This window comes from Emys orbicularis, chromosome 9 (assembly GCF_028017835.1).
Source record: "Emys orbicularis isolate rEmyOrb1 chromosome 9, rEmyOrb1.hap1, whole genome shotgun sequence".
Lineage (NCBI taxonomy): Eukaryota > Metazoa > Chordata > Testudines > Emydidae > Emys > Emys orbicularis.
In genome coordinates this window covers 84,211,390-84,226,322 of record NC_088691.1, presented here as the reverse complement: position 1 = coordinate 84,226,322, position 14,933 = coordinate 84,211,390, and the positions used below count along the sequence as shown (strand labels likewise).

Below are 14,933 nucleotides of genomic sequence, written 5' to 3'. Positions count from 1 at the left end.
TTTCTATTTGCTAGATTACCGTATTTTACTTACCTTATATACCCGATCATAAGCCGGTTCGTTTATAAGCCGACCCCCACAAGATGGATAAGTAAAAATGGAAATTTTTTATAATCTGGTCATAAGCCGACCCTATAATTCAGGGGTCAGCAAACTTTGCTCCCGGGGCATCAGGATAAGCCGCTGGTGGGCCGAGATGGTTTGTTTACCTTGCGCGTCCGCGGGCACGGAGGTAAACCTAAGTAAACAAAGTGTCCCGGCGCACCAGCTGCTTACCCTGATGGGCCAGGACAGCAACTGGTGGGGACATTTTTTTTGGGGGGGGGGGGAAGAGGGGGAACAAGCTGGGAGTCAGGGGAGTAACCCCTGTGACCACCCCCCACATGACCCCACCCCTAGCCCGGGACCCCCACACTCTCCCCATCCCATCCCTTCCCACCTTATCTGGGGAGGACCAGGGGAGGATATCTCTGGCCTGGCTGGAGCTGCTCCGGCAGGCTGGGCAGCGCGGCCGCAGCCTGCTCTGGGGGGGTGCGGGGGGGAGGCGGGCCGAGCGGCACGGCTGCAGCCTACCAGCCCCTGAGCTGCAGCTGCTTCGGAGGCTGGGGGGAGAGCAGCGGAAAGACTCTGGCCGCACCTCTTCCCTTCTGGCTCTGCTGCCTCTCCTTGCTCCCTCTGTTGGGGGGGGGGGGGGGGGAAGGGCTGTGTCCCACCTCTCTCTCTATACCCGTTCATAAGCAGACCCCCTTCTCTGGTACTTCCCTTTTTTACTAAAAAAAATTCGGCTTATGAACGAGTATATACACGTTTGTGTCAAGCTGCATTTGGATGGAAATTGGAATTCAGTTAAAAGTGTATTGTAAAATGCATTTTTGTACTTTATGAAGCCACTTTACATGTGCTGATATATAACAAAGTTTCCCAAAACATAATTACATTTAGTTTTAAATGCAAAACAAGCAGAATGGAAGTATTAGCTGTAGTTCACGAATTGACTGATTGTTTCTGATCACTATGATCCAGAATTTCAAAAGTAAGTGTGCTTAGGGAGCTAAGACACTTTTGAAAAATCCCACTAGGCACCTAAATCTGGCCTTACTTCTCAAAACTAGATCTCATCCTCTCCATAACTAGTTTTTAATCCTAGATTGGATTAGGAAAACAAACTTTCCTGCTTTTTCATCTTCCAGTTAGTTTCTCAACTTTGAATAAAATAGTCCACATGAAGAAAAGTCTCTCCACATTTGCTACTTAAACTGAAACCCAGAAGTAATTAAGGCAAAAGTTTTTCTGCACAATAAAAACTGAAAGTACTTACATTTGGAAAAACAAATACCAGTATTTGCTCCATTGTAATATGAATACTTCATGCAGTACCTGACTTTGGGATTCTTAGAAACCTTGAGTTGACCTCAAAATAAAGATATTTTACCCTGATTCTGTACATAATTAAAAAAAGGTATGCCGCCTTTTAACTCATTAAAATTTGAGGATTACTCAGTGATGCAGCATATTTTTATTTACATAATTGTGCTGCATTAGAGTAAATGTAGGCCTTAACATAAGTTGTCAATTTCAAGTCTCATTTTAAACAGGGTTGTGGGGTTTTTTTTAAAATGCATTTAAGTAAAAAAAAAAAAAGACCCTGATTTTAAGTCACCTTTTTTTTTTTTTTTTTTTTTTTTTTTTAAGAATCAAAACGTATTATTCACCTTAGAGAAAAACATTTGTGAAAGAAACAGATTTTGCAGCTTGTTCAGATTCAAACACTCAAAGAAACTCAGTGAAAGCTGATAGAATGTCATCTACACTGAAAATGTAGATGAGATTTTTCTGGACGTGCATCTCCCCTTCTAATGACCTGATCCTTAGAAGTGTGACACTGTTGTCATGCTTACCTTATTCCAAATACTCTGTCTATCAGAAAGCCTCCAAAGAAACAGAGAACCACATTGGGCCAGGAATACCAGGCATATAATGCCATGAATGTAGCTGTGTTCACCTTCATATCCTAAGAATACGCAAAGTTTACAAAAAGAGAGTGTCATTTAGCACTATTTTAATTACAGTGACAAGACAGCATCTAATAATTAAAACATTAAAAATGCAGCCTTCCTTTTAAGAGATAAACGGTCATCAGGTGTTTAGAAATCCAAAGGCAAGTCTTGATAAATCCAATTACCATAGGTAAGGAGAAAACTTCCAGGGGCAAGCATTGCCTATAAAGCTTCTGTAGAATTTGAATGGGAAGATTTTTAAAAGGCACAAAAGGCCACTTAGGCACCCACTGAAAGTCAATGGAAATGTTGGGCCCTTAACTGTCCTTTGTGCCTCTGAAAATCCCCCCAAGTTAGTTACTTTTAAACTGGTTTCTAGCTCTTGCTGTAAAGAAATCATTCCAAATGTGACACAAATGTATCCAATGCAGACAGAGTCTGAAATGAGAGATTTTAACCACCTGAGGTTCAAATTCTAAACCCAGACAAATTGTTCATATGCTGGGGAGCTCATCCAGGAGAAAACAAGGAAAAGAAAAGAATAGAGAGGGGTGGTGGAGAGGATCTCTTCCTGGGAGATACTGTACTCCAGGCTCAGCTAGAAATCCCCAGGTACTTGCTTTGCCTCCAGAGATGCGCAGAATAGATTCCACCCCGAGCATGGCTCAATGGGATGCAGCAAATGCAAATCTTCTGTATGGGATCCCCAAATCCTGCTGCCTCCTCATCCCCTGTAGTCTTAGGGCTAGTCTACAGTAGCACGCTATATCAGCACAGCCTGTAGCATGTCTGGTAAAGACACGCTATGCTGACAGGAGAGTGCTCTCCCATTGGCTTAATTACTCTACCTCAACAAGAGACAGAAGCTATGTCAGTGTCTCCCCCCCGACTTAAGCACTGTCCACACCAGCACTAGGTCAATGTAACTTGCATCACTCGGAGAGGCGGCTTTTTCACACCCTTGAGCGATGTAAGTTACATTGACTTAAGCAGTAGTGTAGACAAGCCCTTAGATTTTCCCCTAAAACTGCTTTTACATCTACAATTTTTGGAAGATTTCAGTCATACTGCTCCTGCCCACCCCAAACCTTAAGCACAAGTGAAGCCTGGATATAGAGGAGAAGTCTTCTTACTGCTGACATGCAGAAGAATGGTGTCAAGCAACACAAAAGGCAAATACCCTAGAACAGTCAGATGTGAACTGTATTCTTACAGAACGTTAAAATTAAAACTAACCTCCAAGCTGATTTCTATAATCTCTTGAAAAACAACATGGTTCAGTGTTGAATTTAGGGTTAAGATAACACAAGAAATAAGCAAAATTTTGACAGGTATATAAACACAGTTTAAATCGAGAACCTTCAACATGCAAAATACCGATGGATTTTGCATACCAATTTATCTTTGAGTAAACTACACTAGTGTAATTATTTCCTCTTGGTGTTGGGCTCTCTGTAAACCAAATATGCAATTTTTACTTGTAATGAGTAGCATTTACCCACATGATTAGCCCCAACTAAGTGAGTGGGATTATTTGTGCACAGATACTACTCAGTGAGAGTAAGGGTCATGGATGTTAATCACACTGCTTAATGCACTACCAGAAGGTGATCAGGTACTATGGTGATAAGCACAGTATAAGAACTTAGATAGAATCAATAGTTACAGAATAATGGCCCAGACTTTTTCCATGTCCTCAACTCCTTCCTTGCGACATAATCAATAAATTTTCAGATGGTCATCACTTCTCTAGAGTTTGAGAACTTCAATTAGAGAGCAATTTGAAAGCAACATTTCAGTCATTTTCACCCTTGATTTTAAAGCAAGAGGCCGTTTGAATGCTTACTGCAATCACATAAAGAGAAGAATCTGGTAGATTTTATGCAGCATTATTCCACAAGCTCATCTATAACTAAATGCAGAAAGCTACTCGAATGTTATATAGCAGTTCATTTCAAAAGCAAAAAGTCATTGAATAAAAATATCGTTCCCAAATCAACTCTAACTCTGCTACATTCAATATATGCAGTATTTTTGTTTTACTCCTGCATAGGACACTAGCCTTAGGCTTTGTCTACACTAGCACTTTGTCCACAAAACTTTTTTTTGTTAGGGGTTGTGGGAGGAAACCACCCGTTTTAGCGACATACGTTTCACCAAGCGTTGGTGTGGATACCACTAGGTCAGCAGAAAATCGCTTCCGCCACTTGTTGGGGGTGGTTTAATTATGCTGGTGGCAGAACTCTCCCTCGCTGGCATAGAGCGACTACACAGGAGACCTTACAGCAGCGCAGCAGTACAGCTGTGCCGCTGTAAGGTCCGTAGTGTGGACATCACCTTAATGCCTTTAATACATGCAGCATGGGAGAGTTATGGTTCCTTAGGGAAAAATCAGCACCAAGTCTCAGCCATAGTTCTACCCCCCAACTCCTTTTTTAAATAAAGAAGGAACTGGCAGGTGTAACTGACCACGGCCAAATGGACATGCAAATGTACTATTCCATATAGGCAGGTTGCAGCTCATGTAGAGAACACTGTGAAGGGTCACAAGAAGGTCTCACTCATGAGTATCCGGTTATTTGCATGTACACCGAGTTAATTACTCCAGTTCATGAACTCTCACCTTGATAAGGAACATCAAGTATTGCACATAACAGTAGTTTTAGATTTAAAACCTAAACTACAGTACTTGACAATGCTCTTGTTAGAAAGGTAAGTAGTCAACCCACTGGTTAATTAAATTACATGGCTGATTTCCCCATTCCACTAATGCATGGTTAAAGTCCTCTTCATATGTTATTCAGAAGTAAGCTTATTACTGAAAACAATCCCCCCAAAAGAGTCAGTTATTATATGTAAGGAATTTTCACCACTTACCCTTTGAACCTGAGTCTGCAGAGCTGCTGGATTGTCATAGCAAAAATAGCTACCTACAGGGAGAATGAAGATACTAAATCAGCTTAGACAAACTATTTAGAAATACAGAATACAAAACTAAGATTATCTTAATAAAGACGATCTAGTCACTTTCCATGTGGAAGGTACAACAAATCAAGTTGGATTGCATTTTAAATGACATTTGCAAGAAATCATGTCACAGATAACAGAAGTTGCTTCCATTTCTGCCTATTAAATTCATTTTTCTCAGAACTTAATGAAGAATATTGCAAAAGTTTGTGATAAATTTACAAACAAAACAAATGGTATATTTACAGTGCTATTTTAACAGCTTTAAAGCTATTAATCTTTCCAGTTAAAACAAGTTTCTTACTAAATGTAAAAAACCATCCAACCAGTAATACTCATCTTCAGTTTGTTTAACAAACTGCTAGGAAATAAATTAAGCAGACAATACCAGACATTCACATACTTAAATAGTAACTGGTCTTGTGAATAAAAGCAAGTTCTCGTCCATGTCAATGCAAGATATAACTTTTTGGACAGGTATTTCGTTTAAATTAGTTTCATACCACAGCATCATTACTAGCCCTTGAACAGAGAAACACTTATCTTAACCATTACTGCCCCTCTGGAACATCTATTCTTCTGCATTTACACTAACCACACCCAAGGTTTGTTACTGCAAAAATACAAGTGCCAGTGCTCATATAGGAGCCATTTTTCTTTTGATAACACAAGGCCCTTCCTGCTATCAGGAATCTGCTCATAACTGTACCGAATAAGCAATGAACCTTCAAAAACCACATAAACGGCATTTGATTAAAATGTGGTTCTTTTAACTGAAGATGTCCATGCTTCTGACAGGTTTTACTTTTGTAAAAAGTCTATAAAACCTACTGCAAACATTTTAATTACTTTAAAAAAACCATCAGTGAAAGGGGGTTTGGATTCAAATATTCCTGTGCAGTGTTCACAATTTAAAAACATTGTAGCACTGCACTAGTGCACCAGAAAGTCAGACTGAAAAATAAAAGTGACTACTCCATCCAACCTGGGCAAGGAAAATAAAGTACAAAAAGAGAAAAGTTAATTAAGTTTTTAGTAACTCAAAGAATTAGTAAAGTAAGATTTAACTTGAATGTCTCTCTACATACTGTTTGCATCAAGTTCAGTGCATAATAACCACTATTATTAACACATATCTAAACATGTTTTAGCCCACGATCGTTTGGAATGAAACTTCTCAACTCTGAGGACTGTCATATTACAATCACAAGCTGTGAGAGTTTATACTAGCCGAGAGGTAGACAGTGATTTTGGTGTGCAGTGATAACTTCTATGCAGGCAAGAAGACCAGACCCAGCCCTGATTTTCTTGTTCAGAACTTGCAGAGGCTTCAAACTCAAGAAAAGCACATTTGCATCAATAATGGGTTTGTATGTTTTGCCACAGTGTGGTGAAATACAAAGAAGGCCAAAAGAAAATAAACTTAGCGCCTGCCTATACAGCATAATTCATGTCAGGGAACCACATCTCAAATTTGAAAGAAAATAAAACAAGAGGGAAGGTTTATATAGAAGAATTTTTAAAACTTAAGATGGAAGAAATAAGAACAAATACTAAACCTATCAGCCTCCCAACCTTTAACAAGCCCTGCCATAAAATGTAACTGTTCATCTCCAGGAGGACTCTTAATCCTACCTGTGGCAACAGACCTGTGCAGACGGGACACGGCTGTAGGTTTAGCGTTTACAGCCCCGGACACGGTTTGGCCCCAGGAACAAAGACAGAACAAAGCCAGGAGATAACAGGGACCCGGTCCCAGGACCCTGTTGTGGGGACAGGACCCAAGGTTGGGGGCTTGTTTTTCCCACCGACACTTTAGAAATATTGCGGCAGCGCCGCGGCTCCACCAGGGAACTGCGCGGCGGTGGGTAGGGCAGAGTGAGGCTCTGCCGCCCTCCTAACCATGGGCAGATGAGGAGCCCGGTCCCAGTCCTGCCGCTAAGGAACTGGGCATGGGGGGAGAGGGGGGCTGGGACAGAGGGGATGCACGAGGCTGGCTGCCGCTGGGGCGGCTCCAGAGAGGCGGGACTTACCGAAGCCCAGGAAGCACATGAAGGCCAGGACCAGCAGCCGGTGGGCCAGCCGCCGCGGGTCGCACAGGGCCGGCAGCGCCTTGCGCTGGGGACAGTCATTGTGCGCCGAGTCCAGCAGCGGCCGCGCCTCCTCGCCGCCCGGCTCCACCATCGCGGCGCGGCCCCGGCTTTCCGGAGTAGGATCCGAGAAGCTGTAGCAGGTCACGTGAGAACAAGTCAGCTGACCCCCGTCCACTGGCTGTCACGTGGGAAAGATAACGGACCATGGTGCCCGCCTCTTAGGCCAGCAGGCGTTACCCATAATGCAGCGCGGCCTAGCAGCACCCCGCCCTCTTCGTCGCAGGCGTTCACGTCACCTGCTGTGGCGCTGCTGAGCTCAGGAGAACACCCTTGGCTCTGCCCCTTCCCTGTGCCCTGCCCCCACTCTCCCCATCCTCCCTTGCTCGTTTTCACTGGGCTGGGGCAGGAGTCCTATCTTAAGAAAAGCTGACACTGGTGTTATTTTACCAGGTGATGTCACTCTGTGACTGCATAAGAACAGGCACACAAAGTAGGTTGAACGCCCAGTAGAAGTGATCATAGAATCATAGGACTGGAAGGAACCTCAAGAGGTCTTTTAGCCCAGTCCCCTGTACTCAAGGCAGGACTAAGTATTAGCACCATCCCTGCTCTTTAAAATCTCCAATGACGGAGATTCTACAACTTCCCTAGGCAATTTATTCCAGTGCTTAACTAGCCTGACAGGAAGTTTTTTCTAATGTCCAGCCTAAACTGCCCTTGCTGCAGTTTAAGCCCATTGCTTCTTGTCCTATCCTCAGAGGTTAAGGAGAATAATTTTTCTCCCTCTTCCTTGTAACAACCTTTTATGTACTTGAAAACTATTATCATGTCCCCCCTCACTTTTCTCTTCTCCAGACTAAACAAAGACTTTTTTTTTCAATTTTCCCTCATATTTATCTACAATTTGCATAGATTTTTTGCAAATTCATAAATTAGTAGAAAATAACTTATTTAAAGCCAATTAAAACATAAGATGTAGATAAAACATGCAGGAATGTCTTTATGTATACTGTCCTTTTTTGAAAAATGACAGTTAAATATGCTTGACTAAAGAGCAGAACTAGAGTAGCATAAAGAAAAACAATTCAGTTTATTGAATAATAAATGCACAATATTATTTGCTTCTTACCTGTTAATTTTACTGTAGAGACAAGGTGGGTGAGATAATATCTTTTATCAGACCAGCTTCTGTAGGTGAGAGAGACAAGCTTTCAGGCTTACATGGTGCTCTTCTTCAGGTCCAATAAAAGATTCAAAATTTGATCTCATAAAAAGCATTACCTCACCCGCCTTGTCTCTCTAATATCCTGGGACCGACACAGCTACAACCACAGTGCATGTAACAATGAAGATACTGAATTTTACAGTAGTTAGTTTAAGTTACAATGAATTAAGAACAGGATTTAAAATTAATATGAACTAAAATTTAAAATACTTTGACTTATGAAAATATTAAAAGCTGAAGGCCAGATTCTGATCTCAATTACACCAGGGTAAATCAAGAGTAATTCCATGGCCTCTCCTCTGATGAGGCTTGCTGAACCTGATTATTCTCTAACTTATACCAACTTTACACTGTTGTAACTGCATTGATGTCAATAGAGTTCCTTCCTATTCACATTGGTGCAAGTGAGATCAGAATCAGGTCTACTGTTGGGAATCATCTCTCAGAGCTAAGGAATGGGTCCCACATTTACTTAGTGGTTCTTCTGCCACTGGGGTTGTGGCTGAGGCAGGGCCGGCTCCAGGTTTTCTGCTGCCACCAAGCGGCAGGAAAAAAAAAACCGCAGCAGCGCAATCGCGCCGCTCCATTCTTCGGCGGCAGTTCGGCAGTGGGTCCTTCACTCCCTCTCTTCCTCTTCGGCAGCACTTCGGCAGCAGCTCAAAGAGGAGGAGAGGGACTGAGGGACCCGTGCCGAATTCCCACCGAAGACCCGGATGTGCAGCCTCTTTGTATTGGCCGCCCCAAGCACCTGCTTCCTTAGCTGGTGCCTGGAGCCAGCCCTGGGCTGAGGTTCCTTCACTCTGTCTTCTCTGTTCCATCATGAATTGTGCCAGGGATTCCTTCTTGAACTGCTAGAGCCTAGTCCTGGAATAATTCCAACGCTGAGGAGACTATCAGAACTACTGAAAAACTAACTAAAAAAACTTCCTGAAACTTTTCAGAGTTGTATTGATAATCTAGTATTCTTGAAGGCATAAATAAGAGATGGAAATAGTGAAAGATACCTGTCATAAAGTCAATATCCATCTCCTTAACTTCATCTAAGACTGAGGGGCTCATTCTGATCTCATATACACCAATTTCATACCAGTGTAATATCATGGACTTCAGTGGAGGTATTACTCCTGGTTTCCAGAGGTGTGAGATCAGAATTAGGCCCTAAGTGCTATACAATCACTTGTTCTGTGCACATGCTATTATTTACATAACGTGGGCTAGATCACAGCTGTATGGCCAAAAAGGTGCAGTGGCGCATAGCAAGCTATATAATAGTTAATAAAAGGCAGCATCTGCTGAATGTGGTAGGAGTTTGATGTTCCTTTGTCCATGAGGAAGATCATTGGCCCTCTTTCTACTTAACAACACTGTTCCTCCTGTTGCGCCACTCATAGCGTTAGCATGGCATATCTGATTCTGTACATGGCTGCACATTTTGTGGTACCAGAAATCATACCTGCATCAATGAATGTAAGCATCTTAAGTATTCCTATTGCTTCAGCAAGGACAAGATTGTGTCCTATACATGCAACTGGAAACAGACTATTTTGTTATTTAGCAAATCTTGGTTTTGACTCGAAAGAATTTTCTATCAAAAGACCAAATATGATCAGAGCAACAATGAATCCTTCAGAAGACTAGCTCTTTTTGTTTCCTTTTTTTTTTTTTACCTAGAAGGCGCAGGCAAAACTTAATTTCTCCCTCAAACAGGTTTGCCTTGTTTACATACTATCTGCCTTGATCTGAAGTTGCTAAGTAACAAACACAGCCAGCAATTCTTTGCCCCTAATCTATTCACTTCTCCTTTGCTGTGGAGTTAGCCAAACTTTCCCTCCATATGGTCAGATTTGATTTTTAATTTTAAATATTTTTCTTGAATGTTTTCTTTACCCCTCTTTCCAGTAATTACACAGTGAAAAAAAGAAATATTAAGGGCCAAACTGTGACAAGGGAGTGAAAGGACATGTAACATTTGCCCAGAGCCCTCATTTAAAAGCAATAAAAGTACCGATGTGTCATAATAATGTATTACATTTCAGTATTATAACCATTTTACTAAGGCTGATTGCTTCCCAAAATGTACTACCCATAACAGACCAACTTTTGGCCACATGTAACAGGGTGCCCCTCTCTTGGCTTTACTGAAGTTTCACTTTCTTCTTACACCAGCAGTAAACTGGGCTCTATGTGTATAGCACTAAGTGGCAGATGTTATTCTAGAGCCATTTAATTAAAATTTTGTTTTTATATTGGCAGAAATGCTTATGCCAAAGTCTTCAACTACCTTTTCAGCGTGATGGAATTAAAGGTGCTGAATTTGCGGTGTACACAGTGAACGAAGATTACTAAAAGTTCACTTTCAGATTATTCTCCCCCACCTACCTTGTCTCTTTCATTAACTTGGTCAGCAGCCATTCAAGAAAATTGAGATAGACTTTCAAATAATTCTGGAATCAACAAAGAGGCTGAAATTTCATCCACTGAAATTCTGTAGGTTGAAATATTAGTTGATCCGCCTGTCTAGTCCTCATGACTATTGTTTCAGCAGTCTTTGAATTAAGTAGCAGTTTGTGATGGATAACCTTGTTATGTGCCTTTGCCAAGTTTAAAAGGAGTGGAAACTTGCCCATTGAGGATTATTGCAGATGACTGAAAAAAACAAGATCATATTACAGAACTGTGAATGGAGGCTGGATTTCAGTAAGATCAGTTTGAAATATTTCTACTAGACCCTCACAAATGCTTCTGTCCACAGAGAGATATTGTTATTGCAAGTCTGGTTAATTTGTTAGCTACTGGCATAGTATTTTTTTTTAACATTTTTGACATAAAAACAGAAGATAGGGGGACAGGCCCAGAGTGATTAAGTGATTTATTTGAATTCACAAAGAAATCTTTGCCGATACGGGACTGAATAGAGCTCTCCTGAGTCACAATCCAGTACCTTAACCAGAATTCGTTCCTTCCTACTGAAGGAGGAAATAATATGGTAATAATAGCTTTTGACAATACCTTCACAAATTATCTATTAGTTTATAGACAGAAAACTAAGAATAAGGGCATTTCCTACAATTTGGCACAGTTTATGTGGAGGACAAATCTGGAACTTCCTGTTTCCTAAAAACACATTTTATTTATACTTACTGTTTGTTAAATATACTCAACTGTACACTGCCTGTGCTGTATCTGTTCTGTCAATAAATATTGGACAAACATTTCCAGCTGTCGATCTGCCAAATTCCAAGAGTACTAAAATTTCACTTAAAACAATCTCTATTTTTGAATTACATATGCTAAGAGAAAACTGGTTTGTCTAATACATAAGTGCAAGACACAGTAATGAAAAGAACAAAGTTTCTGAGCCAGATATTCAGCTGTTGTAAATCAGCTTAGCTCCCTCAAACTCAATGCAACTATGTCAATTTACATGAGCTGAGGATCTGACCTTTAATGTGCACTATTTCATAGAAAAAGCAACATAAAAAGCTTTCTAGCTTAATGGTCCACTTGGGGGAGCTAAAGGGTAATTTGTGGCCAGGCAGATTAGGATATGGGATTTAGGTAACAAGATTAATTGTTACAGAGCAAAGAGCATCTGCACGGCTCCTTGTCCATCTGACAGAATGATGGGGACAAACTCCTTGAGGGGATCCTCATCGAATTTTCCTCCCCTAACTCCTCTCCTGTAGGTTTTACTGCAGGAGGGAGGAAGCAGCCTATTGACACTCAAAAATATAATGCAGATTAATCCCTAATACCTTTTAAAATTTATTTTAATGTGAATGTAGGTTCAGGATAGACAACTGCAGAAACTAAAGCTATCTATCCACAGAGTTTCTGTTTCTTCTTTGTGTCTTTGAGGGAGCCTGAGTAAACCTGAAATGAATGTAATTTGACTAAGTCCGTTTCAAAAATGTCAATGTTTTTATGCTATTGTCATGGTCACGTTTTTAAGATTATTATCAATGGCATTGCAATGATACTGTTTTAAATAGAACAGAGATACTTTATAATATAATTTAATATAGAAACTATGCTATCTAAATTATTTATTAAGAGAAATATAGGATATTTTTCCACCTTTAAGTGCAAAATTGTTGCCATATTACTTGTGCTTCCCTCTCCCCCCTACCCCAACCATAACTACAGTCTTCACCTTGGGGATGACCTTGATGTGTCTGAAGCGTAATATCTTTAATGTACAGTATGAGTTAAATCTAAGATGATTCTCAAATGCATTTCAGGTAAGTGTTTATGTCACAAATAAATACAGTAGATTACTCTTAAACCCATACTTTGGAATGTTTATTATAGATGCAATTGCTGTGTTAACATAAATCAAAACACTTAAAATGCCATATGATACCAAATGTTTAGTTTAACAGCATAAAATTGAGCAAAAACTGTATACAGAACTTTATAGAGGCTATAAAATTCTAGTGCGTGTGGACTCACTGTTTTGCGTTACCCTGATCAATCAAGTCCACTGAACATTCTGGATAGTAAATACTCACGTGAATCAATGATTAGCTTTCACATTTTAGGTTTTTTTTTTTAAATTACTACTGTCTCTAGTGAAAATGTTTCAAAATATGACAACCTAGCACTGAGGCAGGGGCTGTATTTAACGTTATTGAATACACATCTCCTTTATTAGGCTTTCTGTTATTATTCTTTCTCTGGTAAAAGGCTCTTGTACTTTGGATCCTATCTGCATTCACAACCCATTATGAAAACTCTTTTTATACAATGAAACAAACACTTTATTAGCCATCCCATTAGAATAAGGAATGCTTTATTATATAGCTCTCTGATTGTGGTGTGTCCTCCTTCTTCTGTCTGAAATGTAGTGGTTTTATATACCAAATCTGGAGGATATATCAATTTTTTTTCTTATACAGCAGGGGTGACCGAAATACAGCCCATGAGGTACTAGAATGCAGCACAGTCTGTCTCAACTTTACTATAGTGTGCAGCCCACAGAGACTTCAAATTACTGTATGCAGAACCCTAACATGATCCAAGAAAGAAGGCAGCCCAAGTCATGGTGAAAGACTGCACACTGGCCCTTCAGTCTCTATAGGCTGCATTTCCATATTGAAGATCAAAGTGGCTGCATTCTGCTCCATTTCATGCACACTGAATGAAATGCTCCCCTAGGCAGAGGGCTAGCACAAGGTATATGCCCCACTTAAGTCCCATTTAAACACTGTTATTATTTTATGAGTGTCTTAACTAAGCCACAGAAAGGTTAAGTCACCTGTCTTGAGCCACTGTAATAACTCAGTGTCAGAGCTGGAGATAGAATCCAGAAGTTCTGGCTCCAGGTACTGTGCTCGTATCACTTGGCCATACTTCTATTGCTTAACATACCTCTTTTCTTACCTAGTATCTACAGAAGTTTCCCCCAAAATATGCATGTTTCTGTAGAATAGTACTTAACATATTTATTTATTATTTGTATTACCATAGTGCCTTGGAGCTGTAGGCACAGATCTTATTGTGCTTGGTGCTGTACAACCACAGAACAATAAGAAAACAATGATCAATTTTTAAAAATGTTTTGCGGGCACCTGGTGAATCAAAAATGTTAATAGGGATATAATTGAAATATTGGAGGACTGTGGATCACTGAGTAGCATTATGTTAATGTGTACACTGAATCTAAACATTTATATGGCAATTAGTCTGTGAAAAGAAGCATTTTGGTAACATTTAAAATTGTTTTTAAAGGTTTACTGTCTATTTAATGAAATCTAGTGACTGCAGAAGGAAATTTTGATTTTGAATAAGCATGCTCAAAGGTTAGTTCTTCATCACACTGCTATGCTTTGGACTAAATGCTTTGGGAATGAGGGAAATTCTCATCCCTGTCAATGCCATTGTTTTATTCAGTCTGGCTGAAGACCAACTGAAAACAGTCTAAAAGCTGTCTTTGTAACCAGGCCTAGACGGTTCATTCTTTTTAAATGAAAGCATATGGAAACATAGAAACGGATGGATGAAAGAAACTGTGAGCCCAGTGACACCATCACTTGCCTTACAGTGCAGCCCTTGACATCACTGTAAAGGTATAATGTATACAGCTCTTCATACAGATAGCCATTCTGTTCTTAAATTAATTTCTATTAATACCATTCAGTAACTGCAATAGTAGATTATCATGCATTAGGAATTCAAAAGGAATTGCCCCATCTTCATGGTTTCCCTCTCTAAAGCTTTATTTACCCCCCTTCGTTACTTGTATACCAAAAGCAATTCTCTTTCAATCTTCTTTTTTTTTCTTCATGGCTGAGCATTTTATGCACATTTAGCAGTTTCACATAACACATTCCTTCCACTCACAAGTTATTGTTGTTGCTCTTTTCTGGAGTGTTTCCAAGACGCTGATGCAAGTTTTTTTTCTAGAATTGAGCCCAGGACTGAAAAGATTTTTCCATGTGAGTCCTGACAAGAGCCTTATTCAGTGGCAGCAGTATTTCCTGAGCTTTGTGACTAATTCCTTTGTTTATACATCTGAGCATTTTATTTGCTTTCCTTGCAGCTACTATGCATTGTACCTTTGCACCTTTATGCTATTGCTCACCACCGCCATTAGGCATGGGCATAGTTTGGGGGGGCAAACTGCAAGCCACGGGCAGCTGCAGAATTTGC

At 40.3% G+C, this 14,933-nt stretch overlaps 1 protein-coding gene across 2 annotated transcripts in view; it reads right to left on the bottom strand.

The window, feature by feature from the left end:
* MFSD1 (major facilitator superfamily domain containing 1) overlaps nt 1–7,079 on the bottom strand; it is a 29,212-nt gene extending 22,133 nt beyond the window's left edge. Inside the window, exons 1-3 of one of the 2 annotated variants that reach the window (XM_065410751.1) lie at nt 6,998–7,079; nt 4,875–4,927; nt 1,899–2,011 (exon numbers count right to left, since the gene is read on the bottom strand). In XM_065410751.1, the coding sequence (XP_065266823.1) occupies nt 1,899–2,011; nt 4,875–4,927; nt 6,998–7,016 (185 nt within the window). In that variant the 5' untranslated portion in view covers nt 7,017–7,079. The remainder of the gene's footprint in view (nt 1–1,898; nt 2,012–4,874; nt 4,928–6,997) is intronic. The other variant, XM_065410752.1, reaches the window with a different exon arrangement.
* Nucleotides 7,080–14,933: the final 7,854 nt, after the last annotated feature.